Here is a 23990-nt window from a genome sequence, read left to right as displayed (position 1 = left end):
CAGCAGAATACCCGGAATCCAGGGGTGTAACAGAGGCTTCACACGAGGTCACAGCTCTGCCTGGGATGTGCATGGGCCCCTCGGGGTGCTCTGTGCTCACCCTGCTCCAGGGAGAGGCAGCAGGCAGAGTTCTGGTGGATCCATCCCCATCTCCACGCTGCCTGAAGCCAAAGGTGAGAGAGGCAGGTGGTTTGCAGCTTGGTTTCTGCACATGGTCCCAAGATTCAGCTTCAAAGTTTTGGTACATGCCAGATTCTGTGGTGTTAGAGCCCATTCAAGCAAACTGTTTTTTCTTTAAAAGAATGAGAATATTTAATATAGGAATATTTAAATGGGAATATTTAAAATAAACAATTTGTCTGTGTATGACACCGAACTTCTTGTACAGTCACATTTTATACCCAAGGAGTTCTCAGAACATTTATTAAATCTTTGCTTAATTTGATTTGATATATTTGCAGCCTATTGCCTGAGTGATTCCATCTCTTTGACACATTGCCTGAACTTGGGTGCCCCATGAGCTGCTTTTCACAAAACTGTGACCCTGTGTGAGCAGACAGACCAAAGTCAGACAGTGCCAGGCCTGAGCTGTGCCCATGAAAACCATTGCACTGTGCTATTAGAACCTATTTGTTATTCCAAAGTTAATTAACTGTATAAAAGGAATCAAATTACCAGGTATTCCAGTCTCTGGGTGCCTCTGCTCCCCTCCAGCACTCAGGAGAGTGATGTCAGTGACTTAAACCTGCTGCCCAGGCTGCAGCAGGAGCTGGGTAGCAGCTTTCATCCATAAACTTCTCAAAGAAAATGCAGCTCCTGATAAATTCCACAATTGCTCAGAGAGATTTTGGTTCAGTTCTCATTGGTTCCACTTGAACTGAAATATTGAGTTGAACTGAATTGAACTGTGTAATCCTGAATTGTCCTGACATTAAACTGCAGCTCACTCAGCAATGGAACATCACAAGGAAGTTAGCTCTGAGTTTCCCATCCCTTGCCTATGTGTAAAACTGGAATTCCTGTGGGATATCCAGGAATTCAACACAGTCTCACAGACATCCTGAGGTGGGAAACACCCCAGAGCTCCAGGAGAGTGTTCCCAGGCACCACATGCAGGTTGGGGGACCTTGGAAATCAGAACTCAGGGCTTTGCCTAAGGAGATGGAATTCAGCCTGAGAGAAGCACACACAGGATGTTCTTACATCCTGGATTCAAAACTTTTTCATATTTTCCACCAGTTTTGCTTCAGCTGATTTGAGATGGAAGCACCAGCTCTGTCCCCCTGTTCCACCCTTTGGCTGACATGAGCCATGGGAAGGTTTGTCCCCGTGGCTGGAGGAAGCCAGGGGTGCCCAGACAGAAGTGTTGGTGAGTTCAGGGTGGCCCTTTCCCAGCTGTACTTCCCAGTCACATCCTTGCCCTGACATCAGGGAGGGACCCTGACGTCTGTCCTGCTGCTCCCTCTGCCTGGCAATGCCAACCCGAGGTGCCTGGGATCTCCCAGCTCTGGCCTTGCCCCTCCTCTGACGTTCTGGGGACATCCAGGGGGGTTTGTGGTGGAAGTCAGCGGGGTCGTTCCAGGGGGGTGCTGACGTTGTTGTTCCTCAGGCAAATATAAAATAGCAGAAGTGAAATCATGAGTAAATTCCTGACCTTAAGAGTGGCACCAAGCTGGGATTCTTCACCCAGCAGGGTTCTTTGAGCAGGTGTAGAAATGTCTCATGATTGTGATCTCACCACCAGGTTATTAACAGATCCTTATCTCCCAGAGGGAGGAAGCAATCTGTGCAGCACCAGGCTCAGATTGGGATGCACAGCTGCCCATGGTGTCAGCCACAGCAGAGAATGGCACACCCAATGTCACGAGGAATTCACCTGCTTTGTGCCCACATCATGTCCTAGGTGATGGCCTGGCTCTCCAGTTCCTTTTTTTGAGGAAAAATAAAAGATTTGCCAAATTGGCATCTGCCCTGCACCAAACGGTTGGACCTCAATGAGAATTTCTTTGTGGGCAGGGCGGTCAGGCTTGGAAGGAGCTGCCCAGGGAGGTGCTGGAGTTCCCATCCCTGGAAGTGTTCAGGGAATGACTGGATGTGGCATTCAGTGCTCTGGTCTGGTTGGGAAGGTGGGGATGGCTCACAGGCTGGACTTGGTGGCCTTGGAGCTCTTTTCCAGCCTAAATGACTCTGTGATTATATTCCATGAGAGCAGCTCCCTCATCCTGGAGCCCAGAAATTGAGATGTGAGGGGGGAAACACATCTGGAGATAGCAGTGGGGAGGGGTCAGGCTGGCAGGGACAGTGACAGTCCGCTTTCCAGCCCCAGGGAGGGGTGACCAGCCACTGACCATGTGCACTGCTGGATCCTGTGTCCCTCAGGGCAGGGCTGGGCAGTTTCCCATGGCATCTGCTCCCTGCTGTCTGCCCAGAGTGCCCAAGCTGTATGCAGAGGGACTGTGATGAACAAACAGATCCTTTCTGGCCTGAACATGAAGGAGGCAGTGGTCATCTCAAAATGATGGGTGGGAAAGGAGTGGAGATTGAAAATGGGAAGAAAAGCTCCTGGAATGTTACAGAAGCTATGTCAGGGGGGCATATGAGCACCAGCTGTGTCTAGAGATGGTTTGTGCAAAGTGCTGGGCAATTCCCACAGGATATCAAACAGTAGTGAGCCATGAATCATTTAGAGACATAACAAGATATGGTTTAGGGAGATAAAGGGATATTGATAAAAGAGATAAAGCATTATGACCCTTAAAAATAATTGAGACTTGAAGTGTCCCTGACCATCCAGCAAATGTCACTCCTATGAGCTGTGTTCCCATGTTCAAAAGGTGGAAGGTTTAACACCAATCTGCTGCTGCCTTTGGATGAAAACTGGATCTAGAAACTGGAAATAATTCCATCAGTGTTTGCTCCAAGAGCTCATCCAGCCTTCTCTGTTACAGATCTGCCATTTCTTATCCCTGGGGTTAAAAAGGTTGTAATAAACCCATGATAATGTGATTTTTTCACTTGGTTTCTGTTGTTGTTACTGTCATTCTTTCTGGTTTGGCTTTCCCCACCCTGAAACTGGTGCCAGAACTAAAATGGCTTTTTCTTGACTCTTTAACAGAATTGGGTGATAAAAGCAAATTCAAAGTGGTTGTTGACAGAAATTACTGAGTTCTGGAGTGACAAGTGAAGCTTTACGTGATGACTTACAACAAAATAAGACACCAGCGTGAAACGCGCGAAACCACTTCAAAAAACCCCTCGAAGATTGTGGAAAAAAACGTCAAAGTGAAAGAAGGGAACTGAGAGCACAAACAGCAAGACAGACCTGAAGCAGGATCTGGGCTTTCAGATTCGAGTGCTTGATCCCACTTGGTCACCAGGTCCTGCTGGGAGAGGTTTGCCAGTCACTGTCAGTAACACTCTGTATTCACAGGGGAATTCAAACCCAGGGACCCAAACCCTGGGTTCAAAGTCTTGAGCCGGTGCTGCAACTCCTTGGAGGCACAAACAGTCTGGGCTGTAACAGTCCAGGATGAATCTGGAACTTGCTGGGTGCCTGGCAGGGAGAACACATGGAATTCCAGCCTCTCTGAGTACCTGGCATGATCAACCCCCACTTCTGCAGTGCAGCACCTGCAGTTCATATCCAGGAGCCTCAAAGCTGCAGGTGAGTGACCTGTGAGCGTCTCACACTGATCTGGCAAATTGCTACAAATGCCTCACACTGTGAATTGGTACAACTGCATCTCACTCTGAGCTGGTACAACCAGCAGCTCTCAGGGCGAGGGGAGTTAAACCCTCTTATTTTGTTGTAAATCATCATGTAAAGCTTCACCTGGGACTCCAGAAGTCAGTAATTTCTGTCAAGCCCTGAGCATGAGCTGCCAAAACTGCTGCTGCTGCTGCTGGCTGGCACTGAGGATCCTGCACGAGAAAAGCACTGCTCACCTTCACAGCCAAGGCTAGGGCTGTGTGTCCTTCGGGCAGGTTGATGGGGACTCCTGGTGGCAGTGCCTGCTGCAGCTCACACACCTCTGCCAGCACTTAACCTGCCCCAATTCCATCTCCAGTTGGCCACGAGGGGTGTTTTTCGCCAGTATTCCAGCACTTGGGACTGCTGCGAAAACACTTTTCAGTTAAGGGGATGAAGGGAGGTCAACAGGAGCAACGACACCACAGCACTGTTTTGATGGTGTGGGGGTTTGGATTGGTGGCTGAGTAGCTTTTGATAAATTGAGGAAAAAAATCAAAAATGGCTTTAAAAAAACCCCAACTGAACAGCAAAGCCTGCCTGGCTGGAGGTTCAGGGCAAAACCTGGGGCAAGACAAGGAGAAATAAACCATCACTGGCTCCTTGGGACGGGGGGCTGCACTTGGAGCTGGTAGGAAATGGAAAAGCACATCCTGGCATAGAGAAGGGACCTCAGCAAAGGCCTGAGCAGAGCAAGGGTCTGACCCTGCTCCCTGTGTGCTGCCCACCCACACCTCTCTTTCTCAGGACCCTCCTCACCCTCAGATTATCACCACACAGGTGTGGATGAACCAGTGGGCTCCCCCAGCAGGGGCTCTGGACCTGCTCTCCCCAAGCCTCCCAAGGTCAGGGTCAGGCTCTCTGCTCTCTGCTGCAGCACAAGGCTCTGAACAGGCTCTGCTTCCCTGACACACATGAACTGCCCCTTTGTGCCAGGGTTTGGAATTTGCTTTGATATTTTATTCCTGTAAAAGCTCCTTTAATCTGTTTTATTTCTTTCTGTCACCAGCATAATCCTCTCTTGTGAGCAGTGTCTGCAGCTCGTTTGGCTCCAGGCAGAGCAACTTGGCAAGACTTGTCCAGGTTATACACAGGTGATTTCTTACCATTAAAAAAAAAACAAAACAAAACAACCTTGTTTGTTTCTCTGTCAGTCTTTTTTCCTTCTTTGAAAGTTCAGCTACTGCACATGAGGCTTCTTTCTTTCTGGGAAGCCAAGCTCAGTCCTGTGTGTAGGTGAGGGGTTTGGAAGGGATTTGAGTGCATGAAGCTCTCAGAGGCCTGGGCTCTGAGTTCACTTTACCTGGTGAATAATTTCTGAACAACCTCACAAGGTGCCTGGTTCATATTTTAACATCTAAATCCCTTTCAAAACCTACCCTTTGGGCCTGCTTTTTGCTATGTACCCGTTACTGTACCAGCTTTGTAGGTTAGAAGGTTTTTGGGGTGATAAAATCTAATAACTACATAAATGCAAAAAAACCACCACCAACAAATCCCCAAACCAACAAAAAAAACTTCGAGATCAGTTCTTTTTTTAACCCAGGCTTCTTAATAACTTTTACTGAGTGTGTTTTTGTGGTGAGATAAAAGCATATTTTTGACAACAACCCAACAGAGACGAGAACCTTTGCCTGCAGAGCAAACCAGAAGCAGCACAGCACCATGGTGATGTCAGAGGTCACAATGCCTGAGTCAGACTTGAAAACCCCTGGTTTTTCTTGAAGAGAAAAACAAACCGAAGAAAACAACTCCCTCGCATGATGCAAAGCTTGGATTTGCCTTTTTGCTTCGGCGCCCTGGGGGTGTGAGGGACTCACCAGCTCTCAGCACCCCATGGGGGATGGCTGCACCTCAGACCCCCAGCCTGCACCCATCTCCTGCCAGACAGGGCACCCAGGAAACAGAGCACTCCAGCAGCAAAGCATGAGGGCTCTTCCTCATGGGAGGAAGGGTTCCTGGCCCTGCTGGGGACCTGCAGGTGGCCACAGGGTCTGTCAAGAACATCCCACTGAGGACCGTAGAACACAGGGCTCATCAGGAGCTCCAGGTTGCTCTGAGGAAGGGCTGCTGCAGGACCCAGGTATTTCCTGAGGCCTGTCCCTCTCCTTTGCTGGGTCCCTGATGCTCCTGTCCCTTGCAGGAACCTCTGCCAGGCACTCTGGGGCTGGTCAGTGCTCCAGCGCTGCCCATGGGCATTCCTTCACGTTCTCATGTGCTTGGACAAGTTATTTCACTCGTGAAGACAACACCCACTCCTTCACATCCACACCCTGAGCTGCACACACCCGTCTTTGCCAATAATTAGTTATTTACATACACCTTGAGAATTTGGAGCAGATGAAAAGCATCCCCGGCCTACAGAAGCCAGGCCTGCTGCAGATAAAAGCTGTTGCACAACAAGGGTTTGCAGCAGCTCAGGTGTGGAACCCCACCTGGGCCCCACAGAGCTGGGGGAGGGAGGGGGGCTCCAGTCCAGCCACCAGCTGGTACTTTGTAAGAAATAAAAGCCTGTGTGCTTATTTTCCTCTGGCTTGAGATGGAGAACAGCTGATGAAAGATCTCAACCAAACACTGGCACCACCTTAAAAGACAAGAACAGACCACTGTGAGTTTAAAAAAAACCAAACATGTTGGATTTTATTATTTTGAAACCATTAAAAAAAAAGGATTTAAAAAACACCATCTGATAGACCCACTGCTCTGCAAATACACATCAGTTCATTGAAACATTATGTGTTCCCTCAGTTGTTAAGTCAAGAAGTGGCCCATGGCTGTTGCCACAATTCAGTGTATTTATTTTTGGGGTTTTGCTTATATAGGGCAAATAATGGCCTTTTCAGTACATTTGTAGAGTCTCCAGAGGTTCTGAAAGCTCATGACAAGCAAAACTACTATTTTTTACCATTTGTGCCATATCAGTGACTGTCTGCTCAGAGAACATGTGCGTGTCTAAACGCTCTCCTGCTCTGTTCTGTGCCAGGTCTCTGGCTGAGGCCACACCAGGGTCTCTTGGTAGCAAATAAAGGAGTTAATTGGGAAAGAAAAGCAAAGGCTTGTTGAAAAGAATCCTGCACCACAGAAAAAAAAATCCCTCACGATGTGTCATTTCCTGCAAGACTACACTGAACCCTTTGGAACTGGATCTCCTGACGTGCCACACACAGACCATGAGCAAGTTTCCACCACAGCAGAGCAGCTACTCTAGAAAAACAAGTTACACCAAAAACCCCCAAAACCCCAGACTTTCAGACTCACTCTGGAGCTGCTCCTGAGGATTGAGAGCTTTCTTTAAAAGCATGGACTGGGGAGGCTGCAGCAGAAATTGCCCTTGTTGACAGGCAGCACAGCTGTGGGACACAGGGGACTTTTGGAGTTGTTAGGGAAGGAGAGGTTCCAGGGGACACCCTGGGGAGACATAAAGTCTTTGCTCCATAGTAAGAAGAGGTCTGAATGCTTCAGCCACATTCTAGCCTCTCCAGAAAGCCAGTGCTACTGCCAGGAGCAGGTCCCTCACACAGTCAGGCCAGGACTGCAGCACAGGTGAGACACCTGTGCCACAAAGGGGCAGGAAGGGCCTTTGGGGAAAAGTGCCAGAGTGTCCATGGCACCAGAAGAAAGGCAAAAGGCCTGATTTCTCATCTAGAAACCAAAACCAGTGGTTTCTAGTCTTTCTAGGGAAGAAATACAAGTGATATAAGCACCTCTCCACACTGTAACAGCTGTGTTTAGACACATGAGGTTCCTTTTCTGCCTGCTGCAGGACACCCTGTACCTCTCCAGGCCCCTTCACATTGCTACACTGATAACCTGGCATGTCACTAAGCCCTGGCATCCTTTGGAGACAAGTGACAGAGGCAGGGAAGGTACAACAGCCGCAGAGCACGCTCTGAAATCAAACAGTACTTCATTACAGAGACACAGGAACTGAGTCACTGATTATTCTTTCTTCTCGCCCTCCTCGGCGATGGGGTCTGCGGGCGGCTCCTCCACGGTGGCGCTGTTGCTCTCTGAGCCGGTGTTGCTGTCGCTGGTTCCCTCCTCAGCTGTGCTGTCCACCCCTTCCTGCCCACTCTCCTTGTCCTCTGGGGTGGAGGTTCCTTCTTCACCGTTCTGCTGGTTGTCTGTGCTCTCTTCTGGGTGAGGCTCTTCTGGAAAAATGTATTTCTAAGTGTCATTTACATGTCAGTATTTATTTAGATTGTGCAATTAGGATTTAGGAAGAAACAGAAGCTATGATAAATCCGAGTATTCCATAGCAGTCACCTAGAACATGCAGGGACAGGCACAACTCAGGGATCTTTCACTGCTGAGGACACATATGGTCCTGCCACACATTCTGATGGCAGCCACAGCTGCCTGACTTTAGAATTCCAGCCATAAGAAAGCCATGCTCCTTGTTAAAGCAGAAGCACTGGAATTCAAACTTCTTGGCCCCTCTTTCTTTATGCTCCTGCAGCAGTGACTCACTGATGCACTAGTCACTGGGACTCCTGAATCCAGCAGCATTTCTTATTGCCACTGTCCAGAGCATAAAGCAACTGGAAAATTTGCCTGAGAGCTGCATAGGAAGCATTGCTGCTGCATCATCCTGGCTGGACAATGACACTGGGACAAGGAAACACTCCCAGCTGCTCCCAGTTAAGCTGTCTAACTTCAGGTTTACTATGTTTTCCCCTGGGTACATCACACACAAAGCAAGACACAGAGCTCTGTGGGATCTTCTCCTCTTTTAAAAATGAGTAATTTAATGAGAAGCAAGCAAATGCCTGTGTTCACCAAGATGCAGTGAACTGCTCTCCTCAGAGACCCTTTAATGTTGATCCTTGGAGGACTCTGCAGATGTTCAGATGCAGTTACCTGTCTCCATTGGAGTGCTCTCCTCTTCTTTCTTCTCCTCCCCCTTACTGGCTGCTTGCTCCTCCTCAGCTGCCAGGCTATTCTGACTGCGCTCAGCTTGCTCAGCTGCTTCCTTTTCCCTTTCCTCCTGTCTCTTGCGAGCCTGTTCCTCAGCTTGAGCAATTTCAGCTGCAATTTTTTCCATATCCACTTCCACCTTCAAACTGCATAACTAGCAATTAAAAACAAAGCAAAACAAAAGAAAACTTTAGCTCTTTTACTACGGCAGTTACCCTGAGAAATAAATAATCAGTAAACCCCAATGATGACTTCATTATTTCTACACACTGCACAGTCCTTTTGATTTTACAATGTTTACACTGGAAGTAACTAGGGAGGGAGATACAGGCATATTAAGAAAAAAAAAGGGAGAGGGAATAAATAAGCAACCAAAAACTTGTTATTTGAGTGCAGCCAAGGAGAGCAGTGTGCCCTCCACAGTGGCTTCAGGCCACCTTCCTCCAGCTGCTCTGAGTGAATTCACCCAGCCCAGCCTGGAGGCACTTCTAAACTGTACTGGCCCTAAAGGTCACTGAAAGAGCAGGAAATCATCCTGTGTTTTTTACCACCCACGCCAGGGCACTGTCCCAGCAGCTGGGCAATTGCTCAGAACTGAACAGAGAACTGAAGCACTTGTACCACTGTGGAACCAGCAGCTTCCTCAGAGTAAGTGAGAAAAATGAGCAGTACCCTTTTAAGCTCGTTGTTGAAAGAGTCTGTGCTTTCCAGAAACTTCCTCTTCTTTTCCTGGTGGCGCTCCTCAATTTGCAGCAGCTCAGCTTCGAGCTTACGCTGGAAGTGAAACAAACAGCAAGAACCTCATTGTGCAGTCACCTAAAAACTGGGCAAAGGTACAGCTAAGCATACAAATTTTCATATGGGTTTATTTTTAAATACGGGTCTAATATGCAAACATCCTTCTGCCTGCCTCTGATACCCACTAGCTCAGAAGTTCATACTGAAAAGTAGGAACAGTACGTGGGTCTGTGCAGCAGTTCAAACATATTGTAAATGAAGCATTGTGCACCTGAGGTGAAGCTTCCAGCATCAAATCTACACATTTTCTTTCCTATTCTGCACCCCCAGGTCTGTGTATACATATCCCACAGGTCTGTATATACACAGCTCACAGGTATAGACACACTCTCTACATCAATTGCAGTCTCTAACACAGAAAGACCACAATTCACAGGAAAGAAGGACAACCATCCCCTCCACCCTCTTAATCTTCTGTAATTAAAAAAACCCAAGAAATCTCTACCTAATTCTGGTCTTGCTTCACCCCTACACACACTGACCATGCTGAAAGGGTTATTTTGGTAACATAAGTGTTTGGAAAACACAGGCATGTGCCCAAAGCTGGGTCAAACACGAAAGTGTGACTTCGCCATATATTTTGTATAAATTTAACTTTCAGTGAAAAACGTTAGAATAGGGACAATTTACTTCATAAAAAGAATCATTACAAACAAGATGAGTCATCAGGTACCCGAAATCACAACACTACTAGTACTAATTAACCAGCAGACTTTAAAAACTGCATACATGGGGTTGTGTGTAATAATGAATAACTATGGAACTAACACTTAGGACAAAACACAAAGAACAAAACAGCACAGAAGGTGAAGTCTCATGTTCTGCAGCTCCCAAGAAATCCCTGGGATTAGCTCCTGGAACACACAGAACATTGACACCCAGCAAGAACAGTCATGTAGGTGATTGAATGATCCAAAGAATTGGAGTCCAGCCCAACCCCACTATGTTTTAGCTGCATTTGCATCCTTTATTTTTACCTGATGAACCATCAAGGACTGAACCTGGCGTTTCAGGACTTGCATTCTGGCTGTGGTGACCACGGAGCGGACGTCGGGCACCACGCTCTCGCTCAGGATCTCGCTGATGAGCCGGTGGTTCCTCTGGAACCGAGCCGTGGCCGTGTGCTTCATGGAGAACCCATCATCGTAATCTGCAACAGGAGGTTGAGGGGAAACTGCTTTGATCCCACAAAATGAGAGCTGAGTCTAATGTACCCACATTATCCACTCTGTACCCACACTATCACTCACAAAAACTAAAATATGAGCCCTAACGGCAGTAGTTCTCATGTCACAAAGTTCACAGTAACACACACAGAGCATCGGGGAATTTCAAAACGAGACAAAGTGTGGCCAGGGCAGCATTCACCTGGCACAGCTCTAACAGCTGATTTCACATGCATTTCCCACAGCTGAAATTGGGACCGACCTAGTTATTCACTGTTGCTTTCCACACTTCCACAGTAAGAGGGACTATTAATACACCAAATAAAAGAGCCATTCCTGATTAATCATGTTTCCAGAACAAAATGCCAGCAGGATAGTGACTCCTCTATAAATAACCTTTGTAGCACAGATCAAAACCATTTATTTTTTAAAATACTGAGGACTGAAAGCATGAAGCAGTGAGACACATTTACTCATCACTGAAACTTCACAGTCATGTATTAAAAGAATTTGATTATTTATTAGCAAGTGCATTTCTCTAAAGAGAAACCAGTTCAACAACAAGTATGAATTATCTCCCAGAACAATGCCACATAGAAAAGTCCAGAGGGCTAATTTTGTTTTACATTAATATTCCTATTGGAGATGACTATCCCAGCTATTCACAGAAATCTTAAGAAGCTGAAGACCATGCCAGGAGATATTACTAAAGAAGAGAACCAGTTAAATGAAAGTTTATTTCCAAGTGTATATTGTATCTCATTTAGGTATCTGATCAAACAAAGCAAAAAAAGAGGCAATGGCTGGTCCTGTCCAAGTCTACTTTGCACTGGTGGCACAGAACAGAATCTCAAGTCCCCAGGTTCCAGTTATTCCAGCATGAAACGTATTTACATAAATGTTGCAATTACCTCACACAGGGGAAAGTGCTGTTTGCTATGAGATTTATCTCAGGGGTGTGCTTTCACAAGGGAGAAGGAAAAAAAAGGGTGTAACTGAGCACATTTTTCACCCTCAGGTTTCAACAAGTATTTGGTGATGCATTTAAAAGCAGCCATGAGGTGTGTGAGGCTGACTTTTCCCACTGGGTGGGGTGCATTTCCTCGCAGTCAAATAAACTTTCAGAATTTTCTCATCAACTTGTCAGCAGCAAGGGCACCTCACTCGCCAAACAATCTCAAATGACAGTTGTTGAACATATTCAAAGTTCAGGTGCTCTTAATCACACCAGAACTCTGCCTGTCAGATTTATGTGCTTCTGGTAATAAAGCACAACATTCCATTCAAGGCGGATTAAATCAGGCATCTAAGCCTTTTCTAAAGCATGTGCTAAAGCCATTATGGAGCAGTAAGCAGACTGATCTGGTTTGAACTATTCAGCATTACTTCACACTTAATTAAGAAGGGTTGGAATAACTTTTGCCACGGGTGCCACCTTACTTTTGGGAACAAAGTCAGCTGTATGGAATAAAACGCGGTAATGAAAACTGGCATGAAAGCACCAAAGCAGAAACGAAGCCACGTGAAGCGCTGCAGAAGGTGCACACAGGCGGTTTTCTGTATCTCCAAGGCCTGTCCTGCCATGAGTGTCCCACTGGGAGTGCACACCAGCTCCTTACCATCGGGATCCTCCGCGGGCTGGATGCTCATGTAGGGCTCCCCCTTCTCCATGCGCGACTGCCGCTGCCGGCTCTCCTCTTCCAGCGCCGCCTCGGCGCGGCTCTTGGCGTTGATGTAGGCCAGGTAGGCAGGGGAGTTGTGGTAGGCCTTCATGGACTCGTTGTACTCGATCTGCAAGGTGACCAACACGGTTTGATTGCACCACTGGGTGATTCCCACCCGGCCACAACTGCGCTCTGTGTAACGCAGACAGCGCGGTTACACAGACAAAGCTGAATCTGCATCGTCTGGCTGAGATACAAATGATCAGATTCTCTCAGTCTTTCTTTTTTACAAATTAGAACTTCTATAATAACTTGTGTTTTAACAACACAGCTGGTTCTTAGGTCCTTTTAGTATTATGATAGCTTTGTTTTCTGAGATTTCAAATTCAAACACCTCAGAATACTTAAGAAGAAGTTCTGGTAAGATGAAATTAGCAAACACAAAATATTCTTAGTAATTCTCTGGAGTTCTAACTAAATCTGTGATTTCTGATTTCTTCTCTTTCCTTATGCCAGTATGTCATGAACCACTTTCCAAAATCATTTAAGATTTGTCCATTCTTTGACCCATCCCTGCTCTGGGATGGCACAGAAAGCTGCAGCCAGACTCCTGTCTCCTCCTGGTAGCAGGACAGTAGCACTATTTTCAAATACTTTGAAATACCTTTTCTCTTTGAATTGCTTTCTTTAATCTCATTTTTAAGATTTTGTACAGAGATTTGAGATACTTCTAATTTAAAAATGGATATAATCTATGATATTGTTAAAGGTACCTAAAACACTTGTAAATGATCAGGACCAGGATCCTTCTGCCTTGGCACAACAGAAACCAGCTGGCCCCTGCCCCAAGGAGCTTACAATCTAAACACCATTACCAAGGTAAAAATAGAATTCCTGGATTATTTTTTTTCTCAGCTAAGAGCACTGAGTTTTGCAGTACTTCTCTATTGCCTTGGAATAAAACCAGCTGAGATTTGACCAGGTAGCCAGAGCCTCGGGTGCCTGCCACGTGTAAGCACAACCCATCAGCTGGACAATTCTCCCTTTGTACCTGAGAATCACAAGAACAGTCTTGTACAGGTGCTCAACACTTACCAACCTAGACACGAGGCAGCTGTCATCTCTTGTCATTAAGATCAATAAAACCAAAACAAAAGCACAAGAAAACCCTACAAGTGGTAGCATTTTATATTAAGAAACAAAACATTAATGCCACAGCGTGGAGTTCCACCAGGAAAACCAAACCCCACGTGACTGGAAGTCTCTTAGGAACATGTTCATGACAACAGCAGTAGTTGCAGAGCACCAGTTTTGAAAGAGGATTTTGGTGTTGAGACAATCTTTTCAATACTGATGTTGTACAATCAAATCCATTCATTACACAGTTAAAATCGACACTCAATTATAAATACTTCATTTTGAATTAGGTCTAAAAACTGACCAGTCACAGTTGATGCACAGTTATTTAAAAAATCTAAGAGATGTGTCAGGACAAACTTCCATTTAAGTTACATACAGGGCTCTCGTGAATGCCTCAAACACCCCTGCATGGGGAAGATGAATTTTTCTTCTCAGACCAGTTCCTAGAAGAATCAGCTGTAATAAACATCCCAGATTTCTTCCATTTACCTTTTCAGCTTCATATTCATTCAAATACTCTTGCTTCTCTTCATCAGTGAGATCTCGCCACATTCCTCCAATAATCTTGCCAATTTCCCATAACTTCAAATCAGGATTGGACGCCTTCACTTGGTCCCAGACCTTAACAGAAACAGCTGGAGCTTTACTAATGATATCTAAATACTTCCAAATTAAACATTTTATATTGTCATCTCAGTGTTCTTTCTGGAATCACCATGAAAAACAGGATAAAGTTAGGAATGAGTCTGGCTAAGCTATCTGGATTATTTTCTGGGGCAGGAAGTCAGTAGGAAGCCAGCTACTGAACCAGGCAATTGCTGAGTGGCTTTGGTCTCATGGGAATATTGCCTTTAACCCTCTCAATTCTCTTCTTAAATGAACATCGCTGCATCTCGGGGAAAAAAAATGCTACTGAGTAAACACATCCAGCAGTAGATTATGACAAAGAGACTGAGCTTTTCAGATCAGAATGTAACATTTCACAATATTTCAGTCTTGCTGATCAATCTGAGTTCCAACAAGTTCTGACTCCACCAAAAAGGTTCCTAACTTTATAGGGAAAAAAAAAGGAGAGCTGCCAGTGTAATTTCTTGCTGCGCCACTTGACTTTGTTTTTTTTTTTTTGTGTGTGTGTTGATGTTTTTTGGCCTAAGACAGACATGCTGGTAAAGATACTTTACCAGAAGTGGAAGAAATTCCTTCTGGCTCACCTGCTTCAGCCAGGCTGCCATGCCCTCCCCATGCCCCATCAGATTCCAGACTCCACAAGAGTCTCTCTCCTACTTTCTGTCAAACAGTTCACAGAATAGCGAAGCAAACGTTGCCACGGGCTAGGGTGGTGAAGGAGAACATGCAAAGTCCACTCATTGCTACTCTTCAGTCCAGCTACAGCACTGCACCAAGCCCAGAAAACGCAAGGAATATTTCCTTTATATAAAAAAGTTCTGTCAGTAAGTCACAGGAACTTCTGAATGTGGCGGGGTGGATCCTTGTCAGCAGACAGTGGTAGGAATTAGCATTTTAGCAATTTTCCCCCCAGAAATTGGCAACTGTGTGAACAGACTACTGCTGCCTTTGTTCTGCAGGGCAGACTCTGTACTTTACATCCCCTTAAGAGAGCGCAGGCTGTTAGGAGTCAACGTTTAGAAGCTGAAACTAAGATCATAGCAATTAATTGTTAGCACAAACGAACACTGACTTTATTACTGATGGACACTGTAATACCCACCTTCCGGCTGTACCTCATGTAGGGCATCAGGGGCTTGTCTGGGGGTTTGGGGGGCTTTGGAATGGTAATACCAGAGGAAGCCTATAAAAGAACCGGATAAATCCATTCGTTAATGGGATCGCTGAACAGTTTCTACACGCACTAGTTTTGGAAAACACTTGTGCATTCACACACCCCCACCAAGAGAAGCAAACATCACCAGAAAAATTACCCAGTCTGTAAGTGAACAAGCACTAGCTAGAGTTGGTCCTCACAGGAATAATTTCCAATGTAAGTTTGTCCTTTTCTCTGAAAGTTTACAGAGAAGTAACTAGATAAATCCTCAAAAGGGTTCCATGTTCTTAAAACTGAACTACATAGCTTAGGAACTGACATGGAAACACTAATCCCAGCAGGTTGTTTTTTCTCACTCCTGATGACTAATTTATTTTATCTGTTTTGACAAATTTAATGTGGCTACTGTACAGGTTTAAAAAGATATGAAGAAAGCTTAAAAACATTAATTTAGAGACATTATCAAATAATTTTAGTAATTATTTTTCTGTAAAATTCGTCAGTGGTAATTTGGAGCCAATTTCCAGACTCTTTATGAAAAGAAAACAATTCTATGCAGCTAAAAGGTAAATATGTGCTCTACTTGTAGCCAAGCTCTAATGAATTGTCCCAATTAGCCTGGAACATGCTCCTGTGCTATGTCTTCCTTTGGCTTTATGCTGCCAGACACAGTGCTGGCACCACACAAAAGGCCACTGAGCTTTAATGCTGCTGCTGGGTCTCCTTGCATCCCCTCAACCCACAGAACATCTGACAGGGCTTGCTCCTAAAGCAGTGCAATGGCATCACAGCCCCCTGTCAACTGCAGGGTCTGAAACCCTCCATGCTTCCAGCACTTCCACATGCCAGGAGTTTTATTAAGTGGGAGTATTTAAATGAAAATATAAAGCAGGTTCAAGATCTTTCAGGGCTGTGGCCTGTAGATCAATACTTGGGTGTAGCCCAGAAGGCTCACGTTCAATACTGTTTTCCTCTTGATAGTTTTTTTTGTTTGTTTTGTTTTGTTTGCTGAATTTATGGAGCTCTATGAACAATGCATACAGAACTGTGTATAAATAATGTGCATGAGGTATATGCATTACCAAAATGTATACATAGATACACATACAGATGGGTTGGAAAAACATTAACGGAAACTGTTTAATGCTTTTAAATTAAGAGGGGTTTAAAGACACCATCCATATACTGGGATATGCATGGCAGAGCAGGCTGTGTATGCTTGTGACATACAGAAACAATGGAAGTTCTCAGACAAAACCTGACTTAGTCTTGTATAAGGAAAGTATCCATTTGGACAGTCAATTCCAGCTTGTAGGGGAAGATCCTTTCTGTAAATGCTTTAACAAATTGGATGAACTTCATTTGAAAGAAGGTTTATATGAGAAGCATAAAAAAGACTACACTTTCAAAAAGTACCATGTATTTGGTCCTTGAGAAATCTTTGTATCACCTTCCAAACTGATCAGAAGTTTTGAGGTACAAAGTTCTACATGGAAAAACCTTAAAGTTATGAGATATTGAAGAAAGTATCAGGGATTTACTCTGTTTCTGTTGTGTTAAGTGTTATATTTTCACTGTCTATTTTTGTTTCCTAACTGCATACAATGCTAGGACTTGATTCATGTTTGAAAGAAGCTGTCACCTCCCTCATCACTTGTCTCCATCTCACTTTGTTTACTCCATGAAAAATGAATGTAACATCCATTTCCCACACACTGACACATATACGAGCTGAAGGGATTCTATTTTATTATCAACATCACACTTTTGTTGAAAAAATAATGACTGAACTTGGGACTGTGCAGTAATTACCAGACTAAGACTAGAAAGAAAAATAAAGGGCTGTACCTCTTGCATGGCTCAACAGGATGATGCAACGACTATCAAGGATTTCCAGCTTGCAAAATGTTCTTCCTTATTTTTGTACCAATGAACCTCAGCAAAAAGAGCAGTTCCCTCCCTCCAAAAATTCATACCCAGCTACAGAAGCTTTTCCTATACATGCAGTGGTCGGTGAAGACCAAAGTCTGTCTTTTTGGATGTCTGCATCATATACCATTACCAGTTTTCCCTGCTGAGTAAAAACCCATTTTCCTGCAAAAGGTTTCAGAGTGAAGGGGAAGGGGGGGAAGGTGAGGAATAAGAATCAGAAGTTGGTTTTGGTTTTTTTCTATAAAGAAGTGGCAGCAGCCAAGACTCCGAAGAACCTAACCCTAAAGCCATTTCTGGTCAGCTCCTGGTGTTTGCTGGAGGATGTAATAGTTGATTCTCCTACCGTGACCCGGCTGTTGGTGCCCGGGTTCCCTCCCAGCCTGTAGTTGTTGTAGGCCAGATGGCTGTATGGATTGTATCCCACAAACCCTGGGGTGCTGGGCATTTGCTGATGGAAACAAATGAGACAAAAACACGAATGAGAAATGAGCTCAAACGAGGAGAACACAGAAATGAAAATGAACTGCAATATGGCATGCAAAAGCAACCAGAATTCAAACAAGCAATGAGGTGTAGCAGTTGGTGTCTTCCCAACACACACAACTTACTCCAGTATAAACCTAGTAAGGAAACCGGACTTTAGAGCAAATGTGTCACTACAAATTTATGTCTGAAAATTGGTGATTTTATTTCTATTAACTGTGTAACTCATTTAAACAAGTACTCTGCAAATTCAGGTCATGGCTAATAAGAGTTTTCCAACATAAGCCACCAAGGAATTCAGAAGACTCTTTTCTCCCATGGGTGAAAGTTGGGCAACACAGCACCCAGTGATGGGGCAGAAATCCCCAGTACCCACATTTATTACACCAATGAAAATCCCTGCACGCTTTTCTTCACAGAATTCTGCCTTCCCAACAAATAGAGCAGGGGAGGAAATCTCTCAAAGCACCATTTGTGCTCCACTGCCAGTGGCTGAAGACAATTCCCAGAGACATCTCTCTGTTATAAGGCAGGCTGTAGACTGACAGAGCTGAGGAACTCTACATCTGCAGTAAAACCTGTAAGTTAAAAACTTTAAACTAGTCTGAACAGATCAACAAATCCAAGGTAAGTCAGAAATTAATCAATACATCTTCATTCATTCATGAAAGTGGACTGATTTGTTCTCACTTCAGTCACGCAAAAAAAAAATCTTGTTTCTTTTCATTCCCTTCTCACTTAGCAATGGACATTTAAGTTTCATCAGGTTACCTGTATTCCCCTCCTCAAATAAATTTCTTTTTTCCATTATCCCCCCCTTTCTCAGTCAGATTTTGTTGGAAAAAAAGATCAACTATTTAATGGTAATTGTGATTAAGTCCTGACTGTGGTGGTGGTTCTATGATTCCATGAGGATTCACAAGAGCCTGGAGAGTTTCTGGACATTTAAATGTCATTCCCACAGTGTCCCACTCTCCAGCAGCCCTAATAAACATTCCAAGAAGTCTTTCAGAGATTCACTGACTGGACTTGTTCCAGATTACAGTTATACAAATTTGACAAGTAGGTTCAGGACTCTTAAGAACCAAAGCATGACATGTACAAACACTGAATAGAAGTGTTTTAGGAGCTGACTAAAGTAACTAGGAAGGTTTCAAGTCAATGCAGACACACTGCAGGAGTTTATTTCTAAACACACAAGTGCAGAGGAAAATTATCCTTTAACAGTCAATCTTCAACAGAGGTTTTATTGCCAAGCTTTTTAACTCAGTCCCAGCAGCTGATGTGCTCATCTGTATGCCTGGGCTCATGACATACACATTCACTACATCATAAGGCACTGTTTTAGTACAGTTTTTCGTATTACCATAACAACAGGCTTTGAATATGTTGAACTACACCTCTTCAATAAAACCAGGTGACAATTGTAATCTCCGTCTGCTTAATTCTTTATTTCTGCAAGACAGGATTTAAATGTTACCAGGAACTACCTTGCATCACATGGAGAATTTTTATTTCGGGTACAGTACTGCAGTTTTGAGAATTACTGGGATTTTGTTGACTGCAGCACCTGGAACTGGCTGTGGAAGAACAAGCAAGGTTATTTGGCTACTTTGTGACTTGCATTAACAGAGCACAGACCATCATGTGAAGGACTGTATAAAATATAATACAAAATAAAAGATGCTTGTAAAACAGGCAATGCATGTCACTAGTTGCAGTCCTGGCATTGCTTCATGTATCCTTCTGAAGGACTGTACCACATCAACATGAACCATTAAACACCTGTATCCATGCTATATCCCAAAGGAACCACATGTGTATGCACAGCTCTCGATGTAGGAATCCAGGGGTCAGAGTGGATCCATCATGTTCCTTCTAACAGATCTATTTTGCTGCGTGCAAAATGAAAACTCTGAGCAAACTATGAAAATCAAGTTTTATTTATGTAAACTTATAAAAACATAACTTGTATTGATGTATTATATAATTGTCAAGCCCCTTCCTGTAAAGTATGGCACAAAAAATTGGAAGGATCACATTCCTTCTAACTCCCATCCTGCAGAGATCAAGGACACACTACTGGGTAACAGTTTTCCAATTCACTTTGGTAAAAAAAAAAATCACTATAGAATCTTTGCTTAATCTTCTGTACAAAGGATTTGTCCTAAAACCCAAACTATCCATAAATGTGACCAAAGATGTGCATTTACTTTCAAACAGTTCCTGCCCACAGCACACTGGTACTGCAGCACCTTTGTACATCCAGGAATGTCACTGGGCAGGATTCAAAACTCCTGTTCATGTTTTCCTCAGTGTCAGGGCACACCACTTTACTAGAAAGTAAAATATTGCCCAAGCCCTAGACTCCAAAATACCAGTGATTTCAAGGAATGCAAGACTGGCATCAGGACTGTTTCATTGTTCTGACCCAATATAACAGGGTATTTCATAATCCTGCATTCCACTCAAATGCAAAGAAAAAAAAAGCAGCTCAGTAAACTGAAACGTGGAAAAATGCACTGTCTGCCCATGATTTGGGTACAGGCTGAGCAAGACATTTTATAACCAAATATATCAGTTGATTCTTAACTATTCCAGTACTGCTGCAACCCACGGTGAGTCATCTGAGACAAGTGACTGCTCACAGAAAATTCAGTGTCTGCGAGATCCAGCCTTAAAGGCAAAATAAGTTTATTCAGCTCTTCTTTCCCAAACTTCCCCCAAAAGAATTATATTAATTTTAACAATTCGTATGACATTACGTTTCCCATATAGGAAGGTGATGCAACTCCGTAATTATTGTTCTGGGAAGTTACTAAAGGCTCTGTGTTAATGAGAAAAATCACTATACTTACGGTTGCAGGAGCTGGGGTGGGAGGTGGGGCATAGGATGGCCTTTCTGTTAAGACAGAAATGTAAGCACATTTTTTTTTCCTTGAAAATCTGAGTGAATTCTTAAGGCATCTGCTATGGCCAATATTTTTAAGTGATTTTACAAAAACAGGAAAATTCTGCTCTGAAAGACTTTGTGTTTTGCCACTGAACAGCAAAAAGCAACACTAGAAAAAGAAAAGAAAGAAAAATTGAAATCCCCCCATTACTCTTGTCCCAGGCTTTTATTCAAGCACAAGACTGAAGAAAATAAAATTCAATTATATGCACACCAATTACATGGAGGGAAAGCAAAAATGCAGTCCAACAGGATTCAGAAGCTGTGATATGTGCATTTCCTACAAAAACAATATGCCAGGAATCAGCCATAGCAGGATTTAAGGCCAAGAGTTTAGTCACTACACTTGCTAATTTCTTTTAATGCCAGGAATAATGGCATCATCTCACAAACAGATACTGTGGAACCAGATCTGTAAAACATCAAAGTAAAATAAAGAAAAATCTTTTAAAAAAACTTACTTGACATTTTGATAGTCAAATTTTCAGCCACCTGACATTATATTTGTACTTCTGCAAGACAAAAGAAGATCATGCTAGTAAGTGTTGTGCCTTTCCCCCCACCAGATCGTTGAAGCTTCAATTGTTATCGATACCAAAGACTATCAAAGTCCGTCAGTTCTGGAATACAGACAAAAGCATTTCAGAAACGAAAGTGTTATCTCTTTGAAAAAATAATGGATTTTCCAAGGAATCTGGCCTTAAATAGCTGTGCAAGAGCACACAGGTTTAGGTCATGTTCATATGAAAGGGTCTAAATAAATATATTTTATCCTGTAAGGAATAAAAAGAACATATCCCATTATTTTACACGCATTGTTTTAGAAATCTGATATTAATACATAAATGACCAAATGATGTATTTCCTTTACAGGGTACATAAAACAACCACCGAGCCCCGCAGATGAGGTCTGACAGGCAAGGCTTAACCTTTTAACACCGAACCCGGCAGCGCGTCACACAGCGCTGTAACAAAGTGGTTTTTCGGCATTTCTCTTCAAATCACGCCAGGGAAGCTGCGACCTCCTTCAGAATCCCCACTAACGCCGTGCTCCGGGCTCGCACACGGGGCTGGCTCGGGGAGATCGAGCGAAGCCTGAGCGGGCCCAAGGCGGCCACCGGGGGTTCCCTCGGCCCCACCGCTCCCTCCCCGGGCCCGAGGGCCCTCCCGAGCCCCGCAGCGCTGCCGGAGAGGGGCCGGGGCCGTCCCGAGCCCCCCGGTCAGCCCCGCCGGGCCCCCCGGACTCACCCGCTCGGCGGGGCCGCGCTCCCTTTGTTCCCACGGGCCGGGGCGGCGGCAACGGCGCCTGCGCGCTCCGCTCCGCACTTTCGACACGCCGGCCCCGGCCCGCCGGTGACTCCTGCTCGCTATGGGGGGGTCTGTTCGGTTACCCCGCAACCCACCGAGGGGCCAAGGCTGTCCTCGCACCCTCCGGGACGGCGGCGATTCCAGGGGCCGTGGCGAATCTGCGGGATGCAACCCGAGCGCCGCGAGAGCGGTGGCCCCGCCCGCCATTAGCGGCACGGAGGCGCTGCCTCGCGGGGTATCACAGGGGCTCCCGCGGCTCCCCAGAGCCGCAGTGCCCAACACCCGGCTCTTCCCCTTGCCCCGCGCCGGGAATCCCGGTCACGGTGCCCCGTATGCTGGCTGCCGGTGGCGAATCTGCGGCGCAGAACGGGCGCGCAGGGAGGGCCTGCAGACGCTTCGTGCCCGCCGCGCTTTAGCGTCTTTCCCCACTCCTCACGGGCTGCGCGCGGCCCCCTCAGGGGGGTTTGGCGCCTTTTTCCCCTCACGGGCTGCGCGCGGCCCCTCAGGAGCGTTTGGCGCCTTTTTCCCCTCACGAGCAGTGGGCGATCCCTGAAGCGCCTCCGTCCCCGGGCTGCTGTGAGGCCAGGGAAAACGCTGCGGTGTCGTGTCCGAGCCCGAGTAATATCCCATAAAAAGCAGCGGTGGAGTCAGGTGAACCGTCTGTCAGTGCTGCGGGGTCCTGGTCTGTGCAGAGTGTGGTGCCGAAAAGACTGTTTGGGATGGCAGCGCTTCCAGAGGCGGTTGAGTGGAGCAGGATGAGCTCTGAGGGCAGCGGGAAGGTGCCGGTGTGTGGGAGAAGGTCAGAGGAAGGGGATGGCGTTAGAGACGGCTGTGAAGGCAGCGAGATGGACCCCGGGTAATATAATGTATGATAATTGTTAACTAAATCAGCCTGACCAACTCAAAACACTCTGCTGCTGAATCAGACAGGATTATAAATTACCCAGTAGTCTGGGAGCAGTGGAGTTGTCCACAATTTCTTGCAGAAATCAGCAAAGTTATCACACATAGGTAAAACCCTCAGAAATACCGAACCAAGGTGAAGGGTGTGGCTCTGAGGGTGTGAGGAGGATGGAGAGTTCCATACCGCAGTATTCAACTTTAAGAGCCTTTTACACTGCAAATTATCAAGGTGACTGAATTAAATATGAAAATGTTGTCAGTGAAACTTGAAATAGAAAGTTTCATGTTGAGTGTTTGACGTTGAAATGGAATGTTTGGCATTGAAATGCTCTCCCGTGGCCAATAGGATGTATTTCTAGACATTCATCAGGGAGAATTTGGGTGGATCTGAAGGAAAGCCAAGGGGGATACTACCTACCTAACCAAAAAGGATGGTAGAAAGTGAAAAGAAGAAAAAGTAACTGAACATGGGTTGCTGCAAGTTGAGTCCATTTTTCTTAATGCCTGCAATTCCACTGGCTCAGTTTGTTTTCATGCTTAAATACACTTATTTTTATGAACAAATAAAGAGACAAGAGCTCTGCCCTTATCTGCTTAGATTCTGCTGACTGTACCCACAATGGACATTTATTGCTGTGCAGTAGAATAATCTGTGACTTCAATTTGATATTAAAGCAAGAGTTGAAGAGATTCCTCAGCTAGCAAAATACATCACACTAGTTCACCAGCTTCACTGGGGCAGGAAAAGATAAAGAAAAGGTGAGCAAATACTTGTAAGAGGTGAAAAATAACCTGGTTTCCCCCCTGCTTTTGACTAGGTTCCCCCTAGTTTCATACATTCACTTCTAGTTTATTAATAACATGGTTTTGTTGATAGTGTAAATTGCATTTAATGTTAATTTAAAAATTGAAATTTTGAAATACTTATTAACTATTTTTAAATTTAACTTTAATTTTAAAATTTGAATTATTTCAAATGTATTTATTTTTGAAACTGAATTGTTTATTGTGGTGTTCAAGTAGATTTATAGAAACTCACATTCCACACTAATAGTTCTAAATCATTATATGTTTTCAAAGCCATCAGTGTATTTCCTGCTTTGTTTTATTCCCCTTTTTTTCTTACTATGCTCTTTACCTCAATTCCATCTTGTGATAGTGAAAGGTTTTGCCAGCGTACACTTTTTAATATCCT

At 44.8% G+C, this 23990-nt stretch overlaps 1 protein-coding gene across 4 annotated transcripts; it reads right to left on the bottom strand.

Moving 5' to 3' along the window:
* Positions 1-6357: 6357 nt before the first annotated feature.
* Positions 6358-22306, bottom strand: SMARCE1 (SWI/SNF related, matrix associated, actin dependent regulator of chromatin, subfamily e, member 1). Of its 4 annotated transcripts, none has more exons than XM_030966237.1 (11): positions 21833-22306; positions 21046-21096; positions 20490-20533; positions 17492-17596; positions 15163-15243; positions 13923-14054; positions 12249-12420; positions 10441-10613; positions 9338-9439; positions 8609-8819; positions 6358-7896 (listed from the first exon to the last, which is right to left on the bottom strand). In XM_030966237.1, the coding sequence occupies exons 2-11, from the start codon at positions 21050-21052 to the stop codon at positions 7688-7690; spliced, it is 1236 nt and encodes a 411-aa protein (XP_030822097.1). In that variant the 5' UTR covers positions 21053-21096; positions 21833-22306; the 3' UTR covers positions 6358-7687. The 4 variants fall into 4 exon arrangements, with proteins under 4 accessions (XP_030822097.1, XP_030822095.1, XP_030822096.1 ...); XM_030966235.1 differs by having other exon boundaries at positions 6358-7899; positions 21833-22300; XM_030966236.1 differs by lacking the exon at positions 21833-22306 and adding an exon at positions 21514-21807 and having other exon boundaries at positions 6358-7899.
* Positions 22307-23990: the final 1684 nt, after the last annotated feature.

This window comes from Camarhynchus parvulus, chromosome 27 (assembly GCF_901933205.1).
Source record: "Camarhynchus parvulus chromosome 27, STF_HiC, whole genome shotgun sequence".
In the NCBI taxonomy this organism is placed as follows: Eukaryota; Metazoa; Chordata; class Aves; order Passeriformes; family Thraupidae; genus Camarhynchus; species Camarhynchus parvulus.
This window is presented reverse-complemented; position numbering and strand designations above follow the sequence as displayed.

Coding starts and splice junctions, on each gene's coding strand:
- SMARCE1 (XM_030966235.1), bottom strand. Junction 10,614..12,248: donor GCCCGCGGAGGATCCCGATG/GTAAGGAGCTGG, acceptor CTCCTGTTGCAG/ATTACGATGATGGGTTCTCC. Junction 7,900..8,608: donor GAGCACTCCAATGGAGACAG/GTAACTGCATCT, acceptor ACATTTTTCCAG/AAGAGCCTCACCCAGAAGAG.